General features: G+C 57.0%; 2 protein-coding genes across 6 annotated transcripts in view; one reads left to right on the top strand and one right to left on the bottom strand.

The window, feature by feature from the left end:
* The window catches only part of LZTS2 (leucine zipper tumor suppressor 2), an 8,731-nt gene extending 6,447 nt beyond the window's left edge, over positions 1-2,284 (top strand). For 4 of the 5 annotated variants that reach the window (XM_077748368.1, XM_077748369.1, XM_077748366.1 and 1 more), the window contains 3 exons: positions 1-110; positions 624-881; positions 1,669-2,284. The exon at positions 1-110 ends at the window's left edge or, in 3 of these variants, runs on beyond it. In XM_077748368.1, coding sequence (XP_077604494.1) covers positions 1-110; positions 624-881; positions 1,669-2,244 — 944 coding nt within the window. In that variant the 3' untranslated portion in view covers positions 2,245-2,284. The remainder of the gene's footprint in view (positions 111-623; positions 882-1,668) is intronic. The other variant, XM_077748371.1, reaches the window with a different exon arrangement.
* A 1,327-nt stretch (positions 2,285-3,611) lies between these two features.
* Positions 3,612-20,435, bottom strand: PDZD7 (PDZ domain containing 7). The gene is made up of 14 exons (XM_077748448.1): positions 20,145-20,435; positions 15,335-15,475; positions 14,841-15,017; positions 14,437-14,611; positions 14,055-14,202; positions 12,531-12,591; positions 11,747-12,151; positions 10,971-11,203; positions 6,187-6,278; positions 5,981-6,072; positions 5,757-5,828; positions 4,660-5,259; positions 4,300-4,400; positions 3,612-3,886 (listed from the first exon to the last, which is right to left on the bottom strand). Exons 1-14 carry the CDS (start codon positions 20,365-20,367, stop codon positions 3,689-3,691), a joined length of 2,718 nt encoding a protein of 905 aa, XP_077604574.1. The 5' UTR covers positions 20,368-20,435; the 3' UTR covers positions 3,612-3,688.
* Positions 20,436-21,384: the final 949 nt, after the last annotated feature.

The following is a 21,384-nucleotide window of genomic DNA, read 5'->3' on the forward strand; positions in this document are numbered from 1 at the left end:
CGGACGAGGCCCTGCTGCACTGTGTCCTGGAAGGAAAGCTCCGAGACCGGGAGGCAGAGCTGCAGCAGCTGCGGGACAGTCTGGACGAGAGTGAGGTGACCGTGTGTCAGGTGTGGCCTAGAGGGGGTGGCATGGCAGGACATCCAGAGGTGCTGGGAGTCCTCAGAGCATTTCCATTTGTGCTGGGGTGGGGGTGGGGGGTCGGTCCCCAGCCCAGCCGTCCAGCTTATCCTGCAGGGTGGTGAGGATTCAAAGCCAGCACCGCCATCTACTGTCTTTCAGACTTAAGCAGGATATTTAATAGTACTGAGCTTCAGTTTCCTCATCTGTAAAGGAAATAATTTATCATGAGGATGAAGTAAGGCAAAGACTGTAAGGAGCTTAGAATAACGCCCCGCACCTAGAAACGCCTACCGAAGCCCTTGCTAACGTGGATATTGTTTCCAGCATCCCCAAAGTGGTCGTGGCTGTTGTCGTAGTCATTATCCTGGTTTGGTGGAGCCTGCCATCCCTGAGCCCAGGCACTGGGCCGCCAGAGCAGCGGGGGGCTGGAGAGCTGTGGGTGGCCGGGGCTCGGGGCCCGGGCAGCCGCCCGGGACCCAGAGCTGCCCTGTCGTCCCCAGGCGTACGAGGACCGGCCGCGACCCTGGCAGCGGGAGCGCGAGGCCCTGCGGGAGGACAGTGCGGTGCAGGCCCAGCGGGCCCAGCGGGCCCAGCAGCTGCTGCAGCTGCAGGTGTTCCAGCTGCAGCAGGAGAAGCGGCAGCTGCAGGACGACTTCGCGCAGCTGCTGCAGGAGCGGGAGCAGCTGGAGCGGCGCTGTGCCACCTTCGAACGGGAGCAGCGGGAGCTCGGCCCAAGGCTCGAGGAGACCAAGTGGGAGGTGGGCCAGACCGGGGGGAGGGGCAGCAAGCGGGGCCTACTGGGAAAAGGGGTCCAGCCATACACCCCCTTTGGCCTGCTACTCCCAAAGGACCCTCCCATCCTCCCCTCTGACACCCCTTTCTGGGTGGGGGGTCTCCTTGTGGCACCATATAGGGCTCCTCAGCAGTCGGGTTTAGCACTCACATAGCCGGTGGTGTTCCTATCCACTGCCCCTCAGCCAGTTAAGACTAAGAACGTAGTGCTTGCTACGCGCTGGGCTTTATCCAAAGTGTGTTACGTAGGGAGTATCCCCTAATGCTGGTAATGCCCTGTGATGTGGGTGTTGTTAACAGCCCCCTTTGAGGAAACTGAGGCCCACAAAGGCTGGAGCCCAGAATTACAGCTAGTCCATGGCAGAGCTGAGGTTTGAACTTGGGCCATCTGGCTCCAGTGTCTGTGCTGTTAACCAAGGCACTGCCATGCCTCTCAGTGGAAATGTGGGAACTGCCCTCAGCTGCGCTCACTGTGGCACAGCCTGCCCCCAGCCTGTCCCCAGGGCTCTGCAGTGCTTCATGATGCTTAAAAGACACCCGCTCTGAAGGAAAAAGATCTGGGTCCAGATTTTACTTCAGCTGCTTGCCGGATGGATGACTCCAGACATGTCACTGAGCTTGCCTCAGTGTCTCCATCTGCGTTATGGGTGTCAAGATCAAACAAGCTCTCCCCACATACCCTGCACGATCTCAGGGCCCGAGCCCCTGGGAGAACTCTTCTCACCATCCTTCCCGATTCCTCCCCCGCAACAGGTGTGCCAGAAGTCGGGTGAGATCTCCCTGCTGAAGCAGCAGCTGAAGGAGTCCCAGGCAGAGCTGGTGCAGAAGGGCAGTGAGCTGGTGGCCCTGCGGGTGGCGCTGCGGGAAGCCCGGGCCGCGCTACGGGTCAGCGAGGGCCGGGCGCGGGGCCTGCAGGAGGCGGCCCGGGCTCGGGAGCTGGAGCTGGAGGCCTGTTCCCAGGAGCTGCAGCGGCACCGCCAGGAGGCCGAGCGGCTGCGAGAGAAAGCCGGCCAGTTGGACACCGAGGCCGCGGGACTCCGCGAACCCCCTGCGCCACCTGCCACCGCTGACCCCTTCCTCCTGGCGGAGAGCGACGAGGCCAAGGCGCAGCGGGCAGCAGCCGGGGTCGGGGGCAGCCTGCGGGCCCAGGTGGAGAGGCTGCGGGCAGAGCTGCAGCGGGAGCGGCGGCGGGGCGAGGAGCAGCGGGACGGCTTCGAGGGCNTGCAGCAGCTCAGCCTGGAGCTGGAGGCCCGGGAGCTCGCCGACCTGGGCCTGGCCGAGCCGGCCCCCTGCATCTGCCTCGAGGAGATCACCGCCACCGAAATCTAGGGCCCTCTGTGTCCCGGACCTGCAGGGAGTTTGCCGAAGGCGGGNACCCCCAGGCTCCAGGCCTCTGCCAGGAACTTGGGGCTGCCCTGCCACCCGGATGAGCAAGATCAGCCTCCTTGAAGGTCCCCGCGTTCACTGACACAGAGGTTCCGCCTCACTCGACCCATTTCACTCCCCGGCTACTGCCATCGCCACTCTGCCAACTGCATTCAGCCCTGGACACTCGCCAGCCCACCCAGCCCTGGGAGTGGGGGCGCTGGGAGGAGGAAGGGGTTCCCTCATTTCCACACTCCCCTACCCCAAAGCCAGAGAAAGCAGACCAGTGCCAGCTGCTCCAGATGTGCCTGCCCCTACCCTGCCCGTGTCGGGGGACAGGGCTGGGACCGGGGTCTGACCCTCCAGGTTCCAGCTCTGCAGCCTCTCTCCTGGGGTGAGGGGGCTGTAGTCAGACCAAAGGAAGAACTCAGAAGTGTCTTGTTTATTTGTGTTTGTGACCAAGTGGCCCCTCCCCACACCCAGGTTTATGGCCTCGTTTTCACTTGTATATTTTTCCACACTGTAAATTTCTTGTACAAACCCAAAGAAAAAAATTAAAAAATTTTTTGTTTTTAAAAAAAGATGCGTGTACTAGATAGAGATTATGGGAACTTCTTTGACCCCGACCCCCACCTCTCTCAATCTGACCCCTCATAGAGGTCTTGGGGGGAGAGACGGGGGTGGGGGAACAGACAAATCCAGTAGAAAGTGTGAGGTCCTAGTGGACCACCGCATGAAATGGTCTCAGGATTTGAGAAACTAGAAAAGCTTTCCATCCTGTCCCTTGCACAGAACGCTGCATGGGGCTCGGGGATAGATGCAGCGACCCCTAGGGGCCCTGAGAGTCCATGTCCCTCAGTGCTTGGGGACATTAAAGGAGGCATCGTGAGAAAATGCCCACCAATCCCAAGCTCCAGACCTTGGCTTTCTCCCAACCACTCCCTGTCGTGGGAGGTTGGGGGCAGTGAGCGGGTGACACAGGCTACCCAGTAGCACCTTGTCCTTGACACCAAGTTTATCTGGAAAGGGCAGAGCCCAAGTGACAGCTGGGGAGGGAAGAAAGTGCGGAGGTCTGCGCCAGTAGTATGGCTCTCTGGGAGGAGACAAGTCAAGGAGGAGTGAGAGGTTGCTGAGCCCGAGGGGAGGGGAGTCAGGGAGGTCTGGGAGATAGCAGGAGGGGCCTGGGAGGCCGTGGGAGGATCTGAGGCCAGTGGGAAGAGTCACGGCATAGGTGGGGAGAGCCTGGGGTTAGTATCAGGAGTCTGGAGGGGGTGGAGAAGGGTCGGGGCTGGCGGTCTGCTGGAGGAGCCTGGCATCAGTGAGAGGGATCTGGGAATTGGTGGGAAGAGCACTAATGGGAGACAGTGGGAGGGAATGAGGACCAGCGTGTCAGCGGGCAGGGGAGTGGTCAGCAGGAAGGCGCTGCTCCCGTGAGGGCTGACGAGTCCGGGGGTAAGGGTAGTGGGCTAGGCCCAGGAACCCTGACCACAAACTCCATGGGCTCCCGAGCCTTGTTTCGATATGCTCGGCGGATGGTGTCTACTGCTCGCTGGTGGGTCACCTGCTCCAGGCTCTCTCCATCCACTGCCACAAGCTCGAAGCCAGCCTGGGATGGGGGGGGAGGGGTGGGAAAATCACAGCCCTCCCTTCTCAGGTCAGCCCAACACCCAACCTCTCACCTCCACCAGCTCGGACACTCCTCCCAAACTGGGTGGAGGGGATGGACAATGGGACTTTTGTGCCTGGAGCAGTCGGGGGCAGGGTGAGACACAGACAATGGCCCTTTGTCCCTTGGGGCTAGGGGTGGAACAGGATGGGCCACCCTCAGGCCCAGGCTGGCACGAGGGGACAGATGTTTCCCTAGGCTTGTTCATCTTGCAGTCCTGACCGCCCCCTGCACCCAAGCCTCCTCCCATGGCCTGGTCTAAACCTGTCCGGCTGGAAGATGAGCATGTTCTAGCCCCACTCCTGCCAGTCTGCTGTGGGCCTCAGAGGTGGGCCTGGGTGCTCTTCACCCACCTGCAGGGCCCCACTGATGAAGGCAGCCCCACCAGGGAAGATCTTTTCTATCTTCACCATGGGCTGCACCTTGGACTCAATGCCCCCAGAGATGCTGATGCCTAGTGAGAGAGAAGCACTGGATGAGCTTGCCACCTCACCCCTCAGCCCAGAAGAAACCCAGGACTCCGACAGCAGGTCCAACCCGGACTTCTCCCTAATCCTCTACTCTCACCTCCGCAATCAAGACCTTCCCAAACATGCCCCCATCCCCACATCGTTTCTTAAGCCCAAGCCCCCCAGGTATACCCCAAAACCAACCCCATGGACCTCACCAACCCCAAGAGCCCCACCTGCCGGCCCTGTCCCACCTAGACTCACCCAAGGACGGCTTCATCTTGGACAACGTGACTGTCCTCAGCTCCCCATGAGGGGCCTTCACGGCTGCCTCCTTAGCTGTCCCACCAGCTTCATTCTCAGCGGGGCCCGGATGGTCTCCTGCCTTGGCCGCCTGCCCGTCCAGAGGTCGAGGCAGAGGTGGCCTGGCCTTCCGAGGCTTGTGGTAGCACCCGTTGGCCACACTCTGGGTGGGGATAGGTGCAGGAGATGGGGAGCGCCTGCGCCCTGGGGACTTGCCCCGGCCCCGGCTGCGGCTGCGGCTGCGGCTCTGCGCACGGCCATGGCTCTGGCTCTGGCTCTGCCGAGGGTCCTCCAGGGTCAGGGGCTCTGTCAGCAGCCAATTAGGCCTTGGGGGTCTGGGAGCCACAGGGGGTGGTTGCGGAGGGGGGGTGCAGGTGCTCTGGTGTGGGGCAAACGCATCCACCGGCACGTCTTGGAGAGGGAGGATCCCTTTATGAGGCTGACGGGGGGCAGAGGCGCCCAGGGAGAGCTGGAGGCCCCCCAGCCGCTCCCTCAGCCCCCCATCATCTTCTTCCTCCGAGAAGCCATTCACAGGCAGCAGATAGAAGCCTCCACGGCTGTCTGGGGAAGAGCGCCAGGGTCAGGCGGGCTGCCCCTCCTCACCTTTGCTGGTGCCAGGCCCCAGCCCTTGCCCTTGTTGGTGCGCGGCCTGGGAGACACGGGCATGGGTTTGCCCGGGGCCCCGTGGCACCTTCCCACAGTGAGGGACGCTGCCTGGGTTCTGCTGGGATAGTATGTTCGGACTTTCCATTGCAATATGCCTCTTAGGAAAAAATTTTACTCGCACGCCAAGCTGGTAATGTCTCAGAGATTATTGCATAGAGTGAGACTAGCTTTAAAAAGTAAGTGGGTTTAAAACCAATTATTAAGGAAAGAATAGTATGGGTGGTGAGTGGCTAGGATAAAAATGGTTCCTGTGAACAAGGGATTTCATTCAGGGATCCAGACAAACTTTGGAAGCCTGGACGCCCTACTTGGGGGTGGGGACAGGAGGCCCATTTTCCCTCCCCAACACCCCAGTTGTGTGCCCCTCCCCAGGCTCCGGGACTCTGACTGACCAGGCACAGGTGTGATGAGGTGACGCTTGGGTGGTGTGTCCTGCTGGGCTGGTCGCAAGGCAGGAGGCCACACTGGGAGGGGAGATCCGATCAGAGACAGGGAGCCCGGTGGGGGACACAGCTGATGGACACAGGTCATCTCTGCCCCCTCTCTACCGGGAAGCTCCGTTCCCATCTCCACCTGGGGCTCAGGGTCTCCAAGTCCTACCCCACCAGCCGCTGACCTGCCCGGCTCTTGAGGGCCTCAAAAGCCTCCAGCTCCACGGGCATCACCATGCTGTCAAAGCGGCCCAGGTCCGTGGGAGCCACCACACTCCTGGGGAGGGCAAGCGATAGGGGGTGGGCAGGGGCACAGTTCTGGAGGCAGAGGGAGTTATGAGAGGGCCCCTCTCTGCCCGCCCCCCCTCCCTCCCCACAGCCTCCACCCCACCTGATGTCCCTCAGTAGCAGCAGCTTTGCGGGCCTGTCCAGAATGGCCAGCAGGGGCCTCACCAGGTCCTCCACACCGCCCTCGTGCACGTACTGCAGAGAGAGGCACCCGGGTCAGACAACAGCGCAGACATCCAGAGCTGGGGGGGTGGGGGGTGCTGCTTGGGTATGTGGGCTTCCCCACATTTAGGAAGGCTTCTCCCCAACCCCAGGCTGTCCACAGGACAGTCTTATGTGGGTGACTAGGTAGAAGCCTGCAATAGTAACACACCTATAATAGCAGCAACGACAATGACAGCTTTGGAACAGGCACTTTTTTAAGCCTTTTACATATGGCCTCTCATTTAGCAACCCTGAGAGATGACATTAATTATTCTCATTTTACCGATGAGGAAAACTGAGGCTCAGAGAGATGGGCTTTGCCCATGGCCATGCAGGTAAGGAAGTGTGAAGAGGGACTAGAACCTGAGAAGTCAGGCTCTTGCCTGCTCTGGTGCCGGAAAAGGATGTTCAGGCAGCGAACTCTCTTCCCCGCCTCCACCTCCCAGGCAGAAGGAAGGAATTTGAGCCAAACGCCAGGCCTCGGGCCTGGGAGGCCCAGCATATGTCTGCACATAGACCTACCAATTAAGCTTTGTTCAGGGCTGGATTGGGGACCTTGGGGAAGGGGTGGCTCTACAGAAAGCCTATCCAGTCAGTACCCGGGGGGTGGGAGGGGGAGGCCCTTCTGCCTGGCACTGCCCGGATGCCACCAGCCACACCCCACTAACGCAGGCAAACTGGTAAACTGAACACTGGGAGCCACCCTACTTGGATTACTTGGATAGCACACCGCCCCCTGGTGGTGAAAGGGAGACAAGTACTGATTCAGGGAGACACACACAGGGCATTCTGGACTGGAATATACACAGAGACACAGCAAGCCCTGGTGGTCAGAGTGAGACATTCATAAATACCTGGAAATAAATTATAAACTATGGGGCCCTAAACCACACCCAAACGGACAGGGACTCACACATACACATATAAAAAATACAACCCCATATGTCTGGAGAGAGATACGTATAATTGCACAGAATCAGTCACATATATACACACTTCAGGTCCGCAAACCTGCATTCAGCACCTACTAAGTGCCTGGCCCTGTACTGGGCAGCGGGGGCACAATGAAGAAGACCCTCTTCCAGCTCCTTCAGAAGTCAGTCTGGTGGGACCAAGGGGCAGAATGAGCCCCGTGCCCCAATGAATTACAAACCCCCGGCAATGAGGCAGAGGGAGTCTCAGAGCAGGGTGGTAAGACGAGAGTTGGCTTCTCAGAGGAGGTGGCATTTATGCCACCCCCTTTTGGTTTCTTTCATTTACCCTTTCTCTGAAGGGTGAATGCAGGGAACAACATGCAACTTGGGAGGAAAGGGCTCCAAGGGTGACATGGCCTATTGGGTGGACAGAAGTTTAACTTAGTGTGGGGTGCGTGAAGGACCTCTGCATAGGCTGAGCTCGTGACTCCCAGAGTGGTGCTCTAGAGTTGTGCCGTTCGTCACCTGTACACACCTATGTAGCAATCAGCAGAGGATAATGACGTGGTAATGTGGTGTCCATGGGAAAGCTGAGGCTAGTGGCTGGGGAGTCAAATCAGGGAAGACCTTGAATGTGCACATCAGGAACTTGTAGTCTATGCCGTCAAAGATAAGGGGTTGCAAGGGGGTTTAGGGGGTGTAAAGTGATCCAAGAGGTGACTTACAAAGCCTGGTCTGGTGGTTGTGGAGAGAGAGCTCAGAGGAGGAGAGAGAAGGGGGCGCCTGGTGATCTGAGTCACTAGGGGAGATTTACTAATCATTCTGGCCAGAGCTCTGCCACAGAGGGTCTGATATCTTGGTGTGGGTGTTGTGTGGGTCAAGTTTGGGTGGTGTGCAGGTGCTATGGGGGTGTAGTGAGAGGTGGTCCTGGTTTGGACAGGGGTGGGGAGAACAGAGGGATGGTGGAGAAGGACCTGACCAAAGAAACGGACACAGCACGCCACCGAATGGCCAGACCCCAGAGTTGCAAGCTCACGGTGGCAGGTGCGTGCAACCCCACTTAGCGCTCAGAGCATGATGACACTTACAGAGTTTAGCCCAAAGAACCTTAGCTCTCCTGCCCCAACATGCACCCCATCTGCAGCTCTGCTGTGAACCAGGCCTTGGTAAAGGGATGCATGAATTACTGTGCCTCAGTCTCCACGTGCCACACCCGTGCCTTAGCAGACACAGGCACACTCACACACAGATCCATCGAACTGTTAGGGTGACACACACCTCAGTGCCCCCACAGACACACAGATGTGCACATCACAGTCAAGCAACACAGCCCTACCCTGACCAGAGTGAGAGAACAGTGGCGGGGGGGCGGGAATAACAAACAACATCCTGGGGCCCCCCAGCTTGTCTTTGCACACAGGCTCACATGTACACGGATGCAGGCACATCACAGGGATCCCAGCACAGGAAACCTGGGGGGGTGGGGGTTGAGGCAGAGTGACAGGGGAGAAACTACCAATCACCCTTGAAGGGATGACCTGTGTCTCCCAGAGCCTCTCCGACATTCAGGCCACAAGGACGGCCTCACCGCTAACTTGCACCCCGCCCTGGAGCCCTACTTCTTGTCTGAAGTAGAAGGAAACAGAGGATAACAGAGTGGATGTTGGCGGAGGCTTGGGGTGTATGGGCGGGGACAAAGGCTCACTTACCAGGGTAACAGGGAGGGTGCCTGGCATGAGGTTGGGCCTGTGGCCGACCCAGGGGCTGGTGTGGGGGAAGGCTAGGGTTTAGAGGAGAAGGAAGGCAGTGCCTGCAGAGATCATGTACCCCCACTCATCGCCTGTCTGGCTCCTTCTCAGCTGAAATACCACCTCCTCAAGGACGGCCCCCCAGATCTAATTTGTACCTCTTGAGTTATGTTCTCATGTTCTTTTCTTTCACAATATTTCACATAATTTGTCACTATGGGTGTTTAGGTTCTAGTCACTGTATCTCCCCTTACTGTCTGTAGGTTCAGTGTGTGTGTGTGTGTGTGTGTGTGTGTGTGTGAGAGAGAGACAGAGAGAGAGAGAGAGAGAGACAGGAGGGANAGGCTGGGAGGAGGTGGAATGGGGAGGCAAGAGGCCAGGCCATGAAGGTTTTGAGGGCCATGATCAAGTGGGGGCTTCATTTATAGGCAGTGGGGAGTCGGTGAAGGTTTTGGATCAAGAGAGGGTGCAGTTTGACCTTTGCTTGTGGAGGTTCGTTTAGAAGCAAATATATGGGACGAAGAACCCACAAGGGAAGGTAGGGGGAGCACCTACCTTCAAGGGACAGAGGGAAAAAAGAGGAGCCTTTGGAGGAGAGAGAGGAGGCACCAGAGGGATGGGAAGAGAATCAGGAGAGAGCGGGGCCCTGGGGCTGCGGAAAAAGAGATGGGTTGAGGAGGTGGAGCTGGCCTGGCCTCATTTGAAGAGATTGTTTCTCCCGTGGGATTCTTGCTTTAGCCCCTCAGGAGGGGCAGGGCCAGCTCCTCATCGGCTGGTTGTTTTTGCCCACCCAACACCCTCTCTCCCCCTGGAAACAGCACTCCGATTACACCTGGGGACCCCCATTCTCAGTGCATGTACTCCAGAGTGGGCACAAGACGCAGCCTGGCCCATCAGAGCACCCCCCACCCCACCCCACAGCCATTTGTTGGGCATGTGGCCCCAGATGGGCCAGTGAGAACCTAGGACTTCAGCCAGAACTATTTAAGAAGCTCTCTGGGGCGCCTGGGTGGCTTAGTCGGTTAAGAGTCCGACTTTCGCGTATGTCATGATCTCGCGGTTCGTGGGTTCGAGCCCCGCGTCGGGCTCTGTGCTGACTGCCAGCTCCGAGCCTGGAGCCTGTTTCAGAGTCTGTGACTCCCTCTCTCTCTGACCCTCCCCTGCTCACGCTGTCTCTCTCTCTCTTTCTCCTAGAAATAAATAAAAACATTTAAAAAAAACTTAAAAAAAAAAACAAAAAAGAAGCTCTCTTGTCCCTGGGTTGCTAAGCGACAGCCGCCATCTTAACTCTGAGTGGGCAAAACCTGCATGATAACGAAGCCAACCCAGGGGAAAGTGGAAACAAAGGTGAAGGGGAGATGTGTGAGGAGACTGGTTAAACCTTTAGACCCACTTAGAGCAGGAGCTGAGCCAAGGAGTGTCTCTTAAACCTAATTTGAGTTGAGTTTCTGGCCCATGCAACCCCAAGAATCTCAACTCCTCCACTCTCGGTCCGGCCTCTGAACCTCACCTGAGAGACGAGAGGCCCTCTCTGAGGGTCCTTAGGAAGCCCCTGACATAAGCGGAGGCTGCCGAGGCCCTTCTGCTTGGGCCCTGATCTAGAAATGGCCTTGCTCAAGGATCGTTCTAGAACTGGGTAGGGCCTGTGGAGCTCTGGCCAGGGGAGGTGAAGCCAAGTAATGGAGGAGAGGAGCCCCCTACCCACCTCAGCACCAAGGGCACAGAGATCTGACCCAAGCCCTTCAGCTTCCTTGCTGTGTTGTGCCTCTATCAGATTTCCTTTCTGGAAAGTGGAGATGAGACAGTACAACAACGACCACTGCATTCTCTAATCACTTCTATATGCCAGACAATGCACTAAGTGATTTACATACATCCATTCACGTATTCCTCACTATTCCTCACGAAATAAGTATCATTAGTCTCACTTTACTCATGAGGAAATGGGCTTACAGGGGCCAGTGGTTACACCTAGCTAGTAATAAGCAGTGTGGGATTTAAACCCTGAGCTGGATGCCAACGTGGGCCGCACTCATCCGACCGGCTCCGAGCTTACCTTTCTCCGGGTCTAGGCGAGGGCGGGGCTTGGCCGGGGTCCCTCTGTCCAGCATCCAGGCCTCTCTGTGCCCGTCCCCTGCCAGCCGCCCCTGCCGCCCTCCCTTGAAGAAGAGGTTCATCAGAGTCTTGGAGCGCTGCAGGGCCCCCTTCTCCCCGGGAGACCCCAGCTTCTCCTTCTTCCGCTGCTTCTTCTCCTCTGCAGACATGAGGGAGCCCCCCGGGGGGCTGGAGTGGTGGGCAGAAGGGAAGGCCAAGGGGCAGGGGTATGAAGAGGGACAGAGAGGAGAGAGAGTAGGGGGCAGGCCGGACCCGCAGCTTTGTGGGCAGGTGGGGATGGAGATAGGGGTGGGTGTTCTCCTCCAACTTTCCACCCTCCCCCACCACACAGCTCCAGTTCTTCGAGGAGTCTCCAAGAGGGCTGGTGTGTGTGTGTGTGTGTGTGTGTGTGTGTGTATGTGTGTGTGTGTGTGTGTGTGTGTGAATAGAGTGGAAGGGATGGGCTAGGACTGGCTTGGGACCCAGAACTGACAGGAGCTGAGACTGGATCTGAAAGTGGGTTTGAGGCCCAGGACCAGTTTAAAATGAGGCCCAGAGCAGCACCGCAGTGCATTCTGGGGCTGCAAGTGAGGCTGGGCCGAGGCCTGGAGCAAAGGGAGGTTTGGGGCCCAGGACAGGGTGTGAGGCAGGTTTTGGACTGGGAGCTTCAGAGAGAACATCAGCCACCCATCCTCCTACGTACCCCACAGGGTCAGGTGGCTCTGGGACCTCGTGATGGGGGGCCGAGGTCGGCTCAGGGCCAGCAACAGAGCGGTCTTAGGGGACTCTGAGAGCGCAGAATCGAGGCGGCAGGCATGCCGGGGTCCATCGGAGCGGATGGCTGTGTCCCTGAGGATGACTGTGGGCCTCACGCTGCACCAGGTCTCCACGCAGCCCCCCGGGTCAGGGTCCGTCTGCATGGCTGTGTCCGCCCGCCCCCAGCCTGGCCCTCGGCTGCCCGGCTCCTCTGGCCCCAGGCAGACATCCATCTGGTCAGAGGGCAGGGAGCAGCCCTCGGCCGAGCTGTAGGGAGCACTGGAGGCATAGGAGGAGACGCTGGAGCTGCTCTCGGAGGCTGGGGACAGCTGCTGCAGCACCCCGTTGCTCACTGCAGGCAGAGGGGCATCTCAGGAGGAGGCCGGGAGCTTCAGGGCCCTGCCAGCGCTGCAGACCACCCAGGGCTCGGGGGTGGGGCAGCCAAGGCTGGATGCACGGGCTCTGGCAGACGGCCACCCAGCAGTCCTGCCCCTGACTTGTTGAGGGACCTTAGGCAAATCACTTCTCCTCCATTCACTCCAGAACTCTAGAGCAAAGAGGAGCCTGGAACCGAACCTGCAAACTCCTCAGAAGAGAGCCCGCAAATGGCTCTGGGTGGTATGAAAGTCCCAAGGAGGTCTTGCTCCTCCTGCCCAATTATTCTTCAGAGACTCTGACCCGCCCTTGGGTCTCAGCCCTTTCCCTCCAACCCATGGACCTGAGCCACTTACATCGGTCCAGCCAACAGTACTCAGAAACCATCTCTTTGTAGGCAGGGTACCGGCCAGTCTCCTGGGAAGAGCATGGTGGGGATGGGAAGGCATGGGGTAGTGGGCAAGAAGGGAGTGGGTGAGAAGGGGAGATAAGAAGAGAGGCAGGTGAGTAGGGGGAATGAGAAGGGAGTGGGTGAGTAGGGGGGGATGAGAAGAGGGTGGGTGAAAGGGGAGGTGGATGAGGGAAGGTGAGAAGGTGGGTGGATGAGAAGGGGGATGAGAAGGGGGGTAAGTGAATAGGAGATGAGAAGGGAGGGTGGGTGAAACAGGAGGTGGGTGAGGGAAGATGAGAAGGGGGTAGGTGAGAAAAGGGGGTGGGCAAGAAGGGGAGAGGTGAGAGGAGATGGGGGTGAAAAGGAGGAGTGATAGGACAGGAGTAAACTTTTCAACCCCATCTCTCTCCTCCAAGTTCACCATGCTCTAGACAAATGAGCTGCTTCATTTCTGAACATGCCAAATTCCTCTATACCTCAGGGCCTTGTACTTGCTGTTCCTTCTGCCTCAATTCTCTTCCTTCAATTCATCTGCTGGCCAGCTCCTCCCTCTTTCCCCAGAGAGACCTGCCCTGACTGCTCTGGCTAAAAGGGCCTTCCCAAACTACTCCTCCCACCTCTCTGTTAATTACAGTATAACATGTGTCATAGTTGGCACGCATCTAGTTTGCCCGTCTCCCCTGAGAAGCAGAGGCCTTGTCTGTCTTGTTCACTGTGGTAGCCCCAGTACCCGTCATAGTGGCCATCACGTAGTATGTATTTAAAAATGCTTGGTGGATGAATGAAGGGCAGAGCGGGAGAAAGGAGGAGTGTTTGGGGTCAATTGAGAGGAAGGAAAGGGAGACACGGGATGGGGGGGGATCGTGGGACGGGAAATCAAGGTGGCAGAAGTGGAGGAATGGCGGAGGAGGCCCTCAGTGTGGGTAAAGGCTTGGGAGAGGGAGGAGAGCAGAGCAGGGGTTGGGACTGGGCACTAGTGTGGAGCGAGACATCACCTCCTCTGGAGCCAGAGTGAGAAAGAAAGACCTGATCCTCAGGCAAGTGTGAGACCCACATGAATAATGAATGCAGGTGCCTCCCCTGAAATCCAATCTCTGGCCCCAGCCCAGCCTCCTTGCCCTGTGCCCAGGTCCTGCCCAAAGCCACAGCTACCACCCCACCCTCCAGGTGGGACATTTTCTCCTTATGGTCCAGGTCCTCCACCACTCCCATGAAGGGGCAGTGCCCTGGGCATCTGGAGAGCAGGACTGGACCCAGGCCCTGCTACTGACCAGCTGAGTAATTGACTGTGGTTCCCGAGTTACTCTGCCTCTCTGAGCCTCAGTTTCTTCTTCTGCGAACTAGGGATGAGCACAATGCCTGCCCTCCCTCGCAAATGGCTACAGTAAAGTCATAGACAGTAGAGCGATGGGCATAGTGAAGCACTCGAGAGGTCAGGGAAGTCCTTCCCATAGTCTGGCCTCTCCCTGACACCCACAGCCCTGCCCACCTTGATGGTCAGCATGATGTGCGTTTGGCCCTTCAGCACCTCCACGGCCTGGCTGTGGCTGATGTTGTCAAACCTGACACCGTTGGCCGCCAAGACCTGGTCCCCCACCTTGATGCCATTCTCCTCCGCTAGCCCGCCATGGTCCACCCTGGGGTCAAACAGGAGGCAGTCTGATCGGCTGCCTCGCCTGCCCTCTCTCACCCGAGTCCAGGCTCTCTTCACTTGGACACAGGGATGCCCCACCCAAACTCCTTGACTCTCTTGCCAGAGCCCCCACCCCTCTCCAGACCCCACCCCTGACCAAGGCCCTCTTTTGGACAGGTAGCTGGCCAGGCCTCACTTGCCGATCCGCCCCCACTGCATGCCCCGCCCCGGCCCTCACTTGGACACATAGATGCCCAGGCCAAACTCCTTGCCCCCGCGGATGTTGAAGCCCAGACAGAAGTCATCTGACGTGGTGTACAGGTGGACGATGCGCCGCACGCCGTCCTCTGAGCTGCTTTCGGATGGGGTTGAGCTGCACTTCTCCACTGCCAGNATTTCATCACATTTGGGAAACCACCCCAGTCTCCTCTTTTTATGCAGCAGCTCCACTGGGCCAGGGCCCATTTCCGAATCCCCAGAAGAACCCTGAGGGAAAGGCCCCGTTACTATCCCCGGGCTCCTGGCAGCCGCAAGGCAGCGTTGGGGGCAGGGCCTCTGGCGTCTGGGGTAGCAGGGCTGGGGGAGAGATACGTGGCCTTGTCTTATTTCAAGGTCAGGCCTTGGGATCCCTGTGTTTCCAGTGCCATGAGTNCTTCTCTTTGGAGAATTTGATGCCGGGCACTCGGCCCATGCGCCTCACCATCATATGCAGGCGGCTGCTGCCGGTCAGCACCTTCACAGCGCTGCCCATGGTGGTACTCTCCAGGCTCAGCCCATTCACCTCCGTGATCTTGTCGCCCACACACAGGCCAGCCCGCTCTGCACAGGGGAAGGTGTGTGGCTGGCACGGGCCACTTGGGTGAAGCTAAGCCTCTCCCACCACACGAGACTCCCTGGGGTAAAACTTCTTCCATGAAACTGGGGAGCCCCAGGTGAGGTCTGAGTATTCCTTATTAGTCTAGGGACCTGCCCATTAGCCCACTCCACCCTGGGAAGGGGGGCCCATTTCCCCATTGGATCAGATCCCCCAAAACTGAGGACCCTTTCCTCTCATCCCTAATAATAGCACTCCTGAACCTCACCAAAATGGGGCTCACATCCCAAGCCAGAACCTCACTCCCGGGTGCCCTGCTCACCTGCACTGCTCCCCTCTTCCACCTTGCTGACGAAGATTCCCAGCCCATGCTCCGAGCCGCCCCGCACACTGAAGCCCAGTCTCCCCGCTGGACTCTTCTCCACCCGGACTGCATGGATGATGTCGCTCTCATCGCTGTTGGCTGTGTGGTGGCGGTGGTAGGGAGGGACATAGGCATGACTCCCATGTCCTTTCTGGGCACAGAAGGCCCCTGCGTTTCCCAGTTTGGGGCCTGCAAAGGCTGGGTTTCTAGGCAAAGATCCCTAAGGCCCTAAGGCCTAACGGCAGCCAATTTCTAAGTTCCGTGTTGGTGGTTTTGAGGCTATGGGCCAAGGAGAGTGTGGGAATAGGCAGGACAGGACTCCATAGTAGAAGACACTGTACTCCTTCCTTTATATAGGTATGTGTGTGTGTGCACGCGCACATATGTGTGTGTGTGTGCAGGTGTGTGTTTCTAACGCTTACTCAGAATCTCATGCCCACAGGCCTGAGATAGGACAAATTCCTAAAAATCCTGTCATTCTGAGGATCAGATGAATAGAAAAGAGGTTCAAGATTCCATTCTATAGGGCAGAGTTGAGCAAATTTGGGCTCTTCAGCTTGAGCAGAAATGAGTATGCTAGCTCTATCTTCAAATAGGTGAAGGGCTAGTCTGTGAAAAACTTTAGGTGTTTCTGTTTGTGTAACCCAGAGGGCAGAGCCAAGCCCGAGATAGAGGCTAATTTAGAAAGGAGAAACTTCCTAAAACCTTCAGCTGTCAGACAATGGAATGAGTTTTCCAGAATAGATAGTGAATTCCCCATCTTTGGAGGCATACAAGCTGACACCTGATAAATCCCTATCTGGGATATTGTGAACAGATCCCTGAGACTCCTTCTCTGTCTTCAACTCTGTGATTCTGGAGGTAAGGGCTCTCAGAGCTACTTAACTATATGAGGAGAGAAACCCAAAACACCACTATGCCACAGAATATGCCCAGAGCCCAGAGATCCTCTCGGTCAGTGCTGGGGAAGTCAGAGGAGCAGAGTCCTTAGGGGCTGGAGCTGTCAGGGAAAGTGTTTTGGAAGTCTCAGATGAGTGGGATTTGGATGGGGGTGGGTAGAAAGGGAAGACACTAATGAGGAAGGGGAATGAGTGAGTAAAGGCACTGAGGCAGGTCCTTGAGAAGGCCTTTAGTTAGAGAAGAGTAAGAAGACTGCAGAGGGAAGGTAGGTCCCAGCTGAGAAGGTGAGATTTCTTCTTGAATAAGGCTTACTCTAGAGGTGTTTTGGGGAACAAATCTCTCTCTCTCTCTCTCTCACACACACACACACACAAACACACACACACACACAATTTGATCTAAGAGAAATCAGGTTATGGCACATGAGCAGAGCCGCTCAGGAAGAAATCTCCGAGGGCAGCCTGTGAGCACGGATGGTGCAGGACAGAGGTGAGATATGCTGATGCTTCCTGGCTGATTCTGACTGCACAGGTCTCAACCCAGCCAAGGAGTCTNGTGCCCTGGGCCAGGGGATGCCACGCTGGGGTTTTGGGCATAGGAGCTTGGGGCCTCTGAGGATGGAAGCTTCTCTACCTCCACTACCCCAACCTGGGCCACCGCCCTCTCCCTCTAGGGACTCACAGCCTCCCCACCTCTATTCTTGCCTCATTTAGACCATTCTCTACAGTGGCCAGAGTCAGCTTTTACAGTAGACCATGGCTGCTTATTGAAAACTTCAATGCCTGCTCTAGCTTCTAGAAGGAACTCCACAGCCCCCCCTGTCCAGTAAGGCCCTCCATGGGCTAACCTCTGCCCACCTCTCTGCCCTCACCTCTGGCCACCATCCCTAGCCTCACTGAGCATTGGCCACACTGGCCTCCTTCCTGTCCCTCTCATGGGCCAATCATTCCAGTATTTCCTCAATCCTTGATACTCTTGTCCAGACCTTTATAAAGCCAGCTCCCATTCTGCAGCCCCCTCCTGGCTCAGACACCACTTTCTCGGAGAAGCCTTCCTGGACTACCCTACCTGCAGAAGTCCCTTCCACTCCTCCCAGATGGTCCCTATTAGAGTGGTTCTCAAAGCATGCTCCTCAGACCAGCAGCAGCGGCGGCGCCCAGGAGCTTATTTAAAAAATAAGTATACTTGGGGCACCTGGCTAGCTCTGTTGGTAGAATATGCAACTCTTGGGGCGCCTGGGTGGCGTAGTCGGTTAAGCGTCCAACTTTCGCTTAGGTCATGATCTCGCAGTTCGTGGGTTTGAGCCCCACGTCGGGCTCTGTGCTGACTGCCAGCTCAGAGCCTGGAGCCTATTTCAGAATCTGTGTCTCCCTCTCTCTCTGGCCCTCCCCTGCTCACGTTGTCTCTCCCTCTCCTAGAAATAAATAAAAATATTAAAAAAAAAAAAGAACATGAAACTCTTGGTCTTGGGGTTATGAGTTCGAGCCCCAGGTTGGGTACAGAGATTATTTCAAAATAAAATCTTAAAAAATTATATAGCAACAATGTTTATTCTTGGGCTTCGCTACAGACCCAATGGATCAGAAACTCTGGGTGTAGACCCATCAAGTTATCTCTTAACAAGCCCCCCAGGCAATGCTGATATATTCCAAAGTTTGAGAACCATGACTCTGTCATACCATCCAAATTAGTACCTCCAAGATTCTTACCATCCTTTCTCATTATTTGCTTATTCATATACATTTATGTATTGTCTGTCTCCTTCCACTAGATTGTAAGCTCAATCATGGTAGGGACTTGGTAATTCTTTTCTGCCAATGTATCGCCAGTGTATCTCCAATGTGTTGCACAGCACTGGATATCTGCTAAGTCTTTTTTGAGTAAGTAAAAGAATAAATGGATAAAGGAGTGAATAGACAAATGAACAAGGAGAGTGAGGAGAAAGGGCTGGTGTGGATTAGAGAATGCATTTCCTTTGGGGCCAGTTGAGTTTGAGGAGCTGGTGGGAATTCATGGGGGTGTTGTGGGTAGCAGTATCTCCCTTCTCATGGTCTCTCCCCTATCAGTTATTCTAGGCCTCTGGAATGGTCTAAATAGTAACAAGGGGAAGAGGCTCTGGGCTGCGGTGAATCGGGAGATATTTGTGCTTGGGCAGAGGGGAAGTTTCTGGGCTCAGAGGTTCCCAGCCCAGACAAGGGTAGGGGCCAGCGGGTCCAAGCCATGCCCCAGTCCTCCCGTTGCTGGGAGGTCCTGCTCCCCTGGCCGCTCCGGGGCTCTAGGGTGAGGCAGAAGGAGAGCGCAATCCTGGAACTTCTGCAAGAGGATCTTTCACGGGACACTGTACAGAGCTGTCACATCATAGCTGGGCATGGTGTGCGTGGTTGAGAAGTGGAGGTGTAACGTAATTCTTGTAATGCAATGGGATTTACAAGGGTCATGCCCCAGTGCCTTCCCTGTCCCCTACCATGTGTCCTAACTCCTCTGAGGACCTCCACTCCATGACTCCAATGAAAGTGGTGACCCTCACCAGGGCCCTGCAGCTCATCTAGGGGTGAGACCAGTGTGGTGGACGATGGGGGTGGGCATGCTGGGCCACTGGTGCAGGCAAGCCTGCTGCCTGGGCAACACTGCCACCCCTGCCCCAGTGGCCTAGGTAGGAGAACAGAGATGCCTAGCTGGGTCAGAGGGGAGGCACAGCATCTGAAAAGCCCACTCTGGGATCCAGCCAGGGGAGTTCTGATCGCTGAGAGACAGAAGGGGAGCTGGAGATATCTATGCCATCTGGCCCACAGAAAGCCCAGCCCCAGGGGGTCCCCATTCCCCATGGGCATTCAAGGTCCTGCCTTGCTCACTAGCTCTTTGTTGCCTCACATCTGTCACTGTAGACCGGCTGTCTCCTAATTGCACTCCTCCCCCCACCACTTTGTGCTCTTATTTTCCACTTCCAGCCTTGTCTGGGATACCTCCACCCCGGCAGCAGCTGTTCTCATTGCTCTGTCTCTAAGCTCTGCTACGCTGGAAATTTCTGGAAGGTCAAGATTGGCCTTTGTTTTTCTCTACATCCCTTGCAGGACCTAGGCAGGGCTTGTATAGAACAGGCGTGCAATGAAACAGCACTAAGCAACTATGCAAGATTAGGCATCCCCCAATTAGGTATCAGGGCCTTGTCCTGGGTTTCCTTTCCTGACCCTTAACCCTCCTCTTCTCCCCACTTTTTGGAACACTTGCTGCTCTACCTCTATTTCTTTTCTTCTGCATCTGAAACCTTTCTTCTTTTTTAAATTATTTACTCATTTTAAGAAATCTCTACACAAATCTCTACTCAAGCAATATGGGGCTTGAACTCATGACCTGAGATCGAGTCGCATGCTCTTCTGAATGAACAAGTCAGGTGTCTCTGCACCTGAAATCTTTAATTCTGTCTGCCCAGCTGGGCACTGACTCCTCACAGCCCTGCACTGAGCTGGTCACAGTAGGCTGGTTGATGGAGATATCCTGCCCCCCATCAAAGGGATACACAAAGGGAACAGAGAAAGGCAGAGTCCATAGGATGGAGGGGCCAATTCAATGCCCTACTTTGCTCACTTGGGGGCTAGCATACCACACACACTTTTCCCTGCCGCCATGCTCCTGTCTCCCACCTCTGACCTCTCTACACTCCTGCAACACTAAAAGGTTGGCCTGAACATAAGGAAAGATCCGATAAGGTAGAGCGTAAGGGTAAACAGAGACCCTCCACCTTCCACATCCTTAAAGACCCTCATCTCTTGGGTTCCTCCACCCATATTGGCTCTGCTTCCTCCCACCTTGTGCCGCTGTCCCTTACCCCCACCCTTCGCTCCGGTCCCAAGCTGGGCCCCGCCCCCACCTTCGATGGGAGAGTTGATGAGGATGACACGGCCCATGGGCGATGAGGCTCGGATTCCGCGGGGGGGCCCATTCAACAGCCGCTGCTGCTTCCTCAGCAGGTATCGCGTTGCGGAGCCCGAGTCGCTGCCCAAGTGGCCTCGGGATGAGAGGGAGCTCAGAGAGCCCGAGCTTAGGTCTCCAAGGCCCAGTGGGTCGAAGCCCACTGCAAAGCTGTGCGCCATCGTGGCTAGACTGGGGCGGCGCCCTAAAGGTCCAGAAGGAACCTGCTAGCCCTCGAGGAAAGGGCCCCGTGTGCCCCGCGCTCCATGAGCCTTCTGTGCGGGACTGGGGTCTCAGTGACTGGGAGTCTCCCACCTCCGTTGCCTCTCAGGAGTGTGCGCTCCAGGCCTGCGGAGGAAGAGCAGGGATTGGGACAAGGATGTGAATATCACCCTTGTGACCACCCAGAATTTCCACCCCTCGCCCTGATTTGAGCATCCTGCCCTCCCATGTCTTAGGCCCCTCACCTCTCCCCACCCCGGCGCAGTCCAGGCACCATTGTGGATTGTCGGAGCCATTTACACAACGCCAGTGGGAACCTCTCATTCACCCCTCATTCCTGCTCTCAGCTGAGTCATCCACCCCAGTGCCCAGTTCTCGGTAGAGGTTGAGAGAGTGGAGATGGATTCTTGCGGGCCCTAGGGTTTCAAGCGGTGGGAGAGAAACAGAGGCCAGGACAATTCACTGCACAACTTTCCTTATGTTTGCGGGTAGGGGGCTCAGGTCTCGAGGCAGGTCTTCAGAACCTGGGGCAGCGGCAGCCAATGCCCTAGGGATTCCCCGACCCCTATAGATCCCCTGGCTCCAGGCTGCTGTCCCCCCAACCCCCTCTCCCGTCTAAAGAGTTTGCCTCAACGTCTCCCAGGCTTGTGGAGAAGACCTGCTGGCTAGAGTCCCACAGCATCGCTCCCAACACCCGGAGCCAAGTCCCCCAGAACAGCTCTGGGACTCAGAACGCAGCATCCCACCTTCCGGTCGGTCCTCTTGGCCCCCACCTCTTAAGCTCGGCCCCGCTCACCTGCTTGCTGGTGCGGCGGCCGCCGTGGGCGCGGGCGCGAGCGCTTGCAGCCTCCGGGGGAACCCCGCCCACGCCCCGCCCGGCTGCTGGAGTCGGGCTGGCCTATGTAGCCCCTGGCTCCCATTGGCTGCGAGGGCCGCCAGTCACTCCCTCCGCCTCCTCCCTTGGGCGCGCAGGTCCG

Source organism: Crocuta crocuta, unplaced genomic scaffold, assembly GCF_008692635.1.
Source record: "Crocuta crocuta isolate KB4526 unplaced genomic scaffold, BGI_CrCroc_1.0 scaffold619, whole genome shotgun sequence".
Lineage (NCBI taxonomy): Eukaryota > Metazoa > Chordata > Mammalia > Carnivora > Hyaenidae > Crocuta > Crocuta crocuta.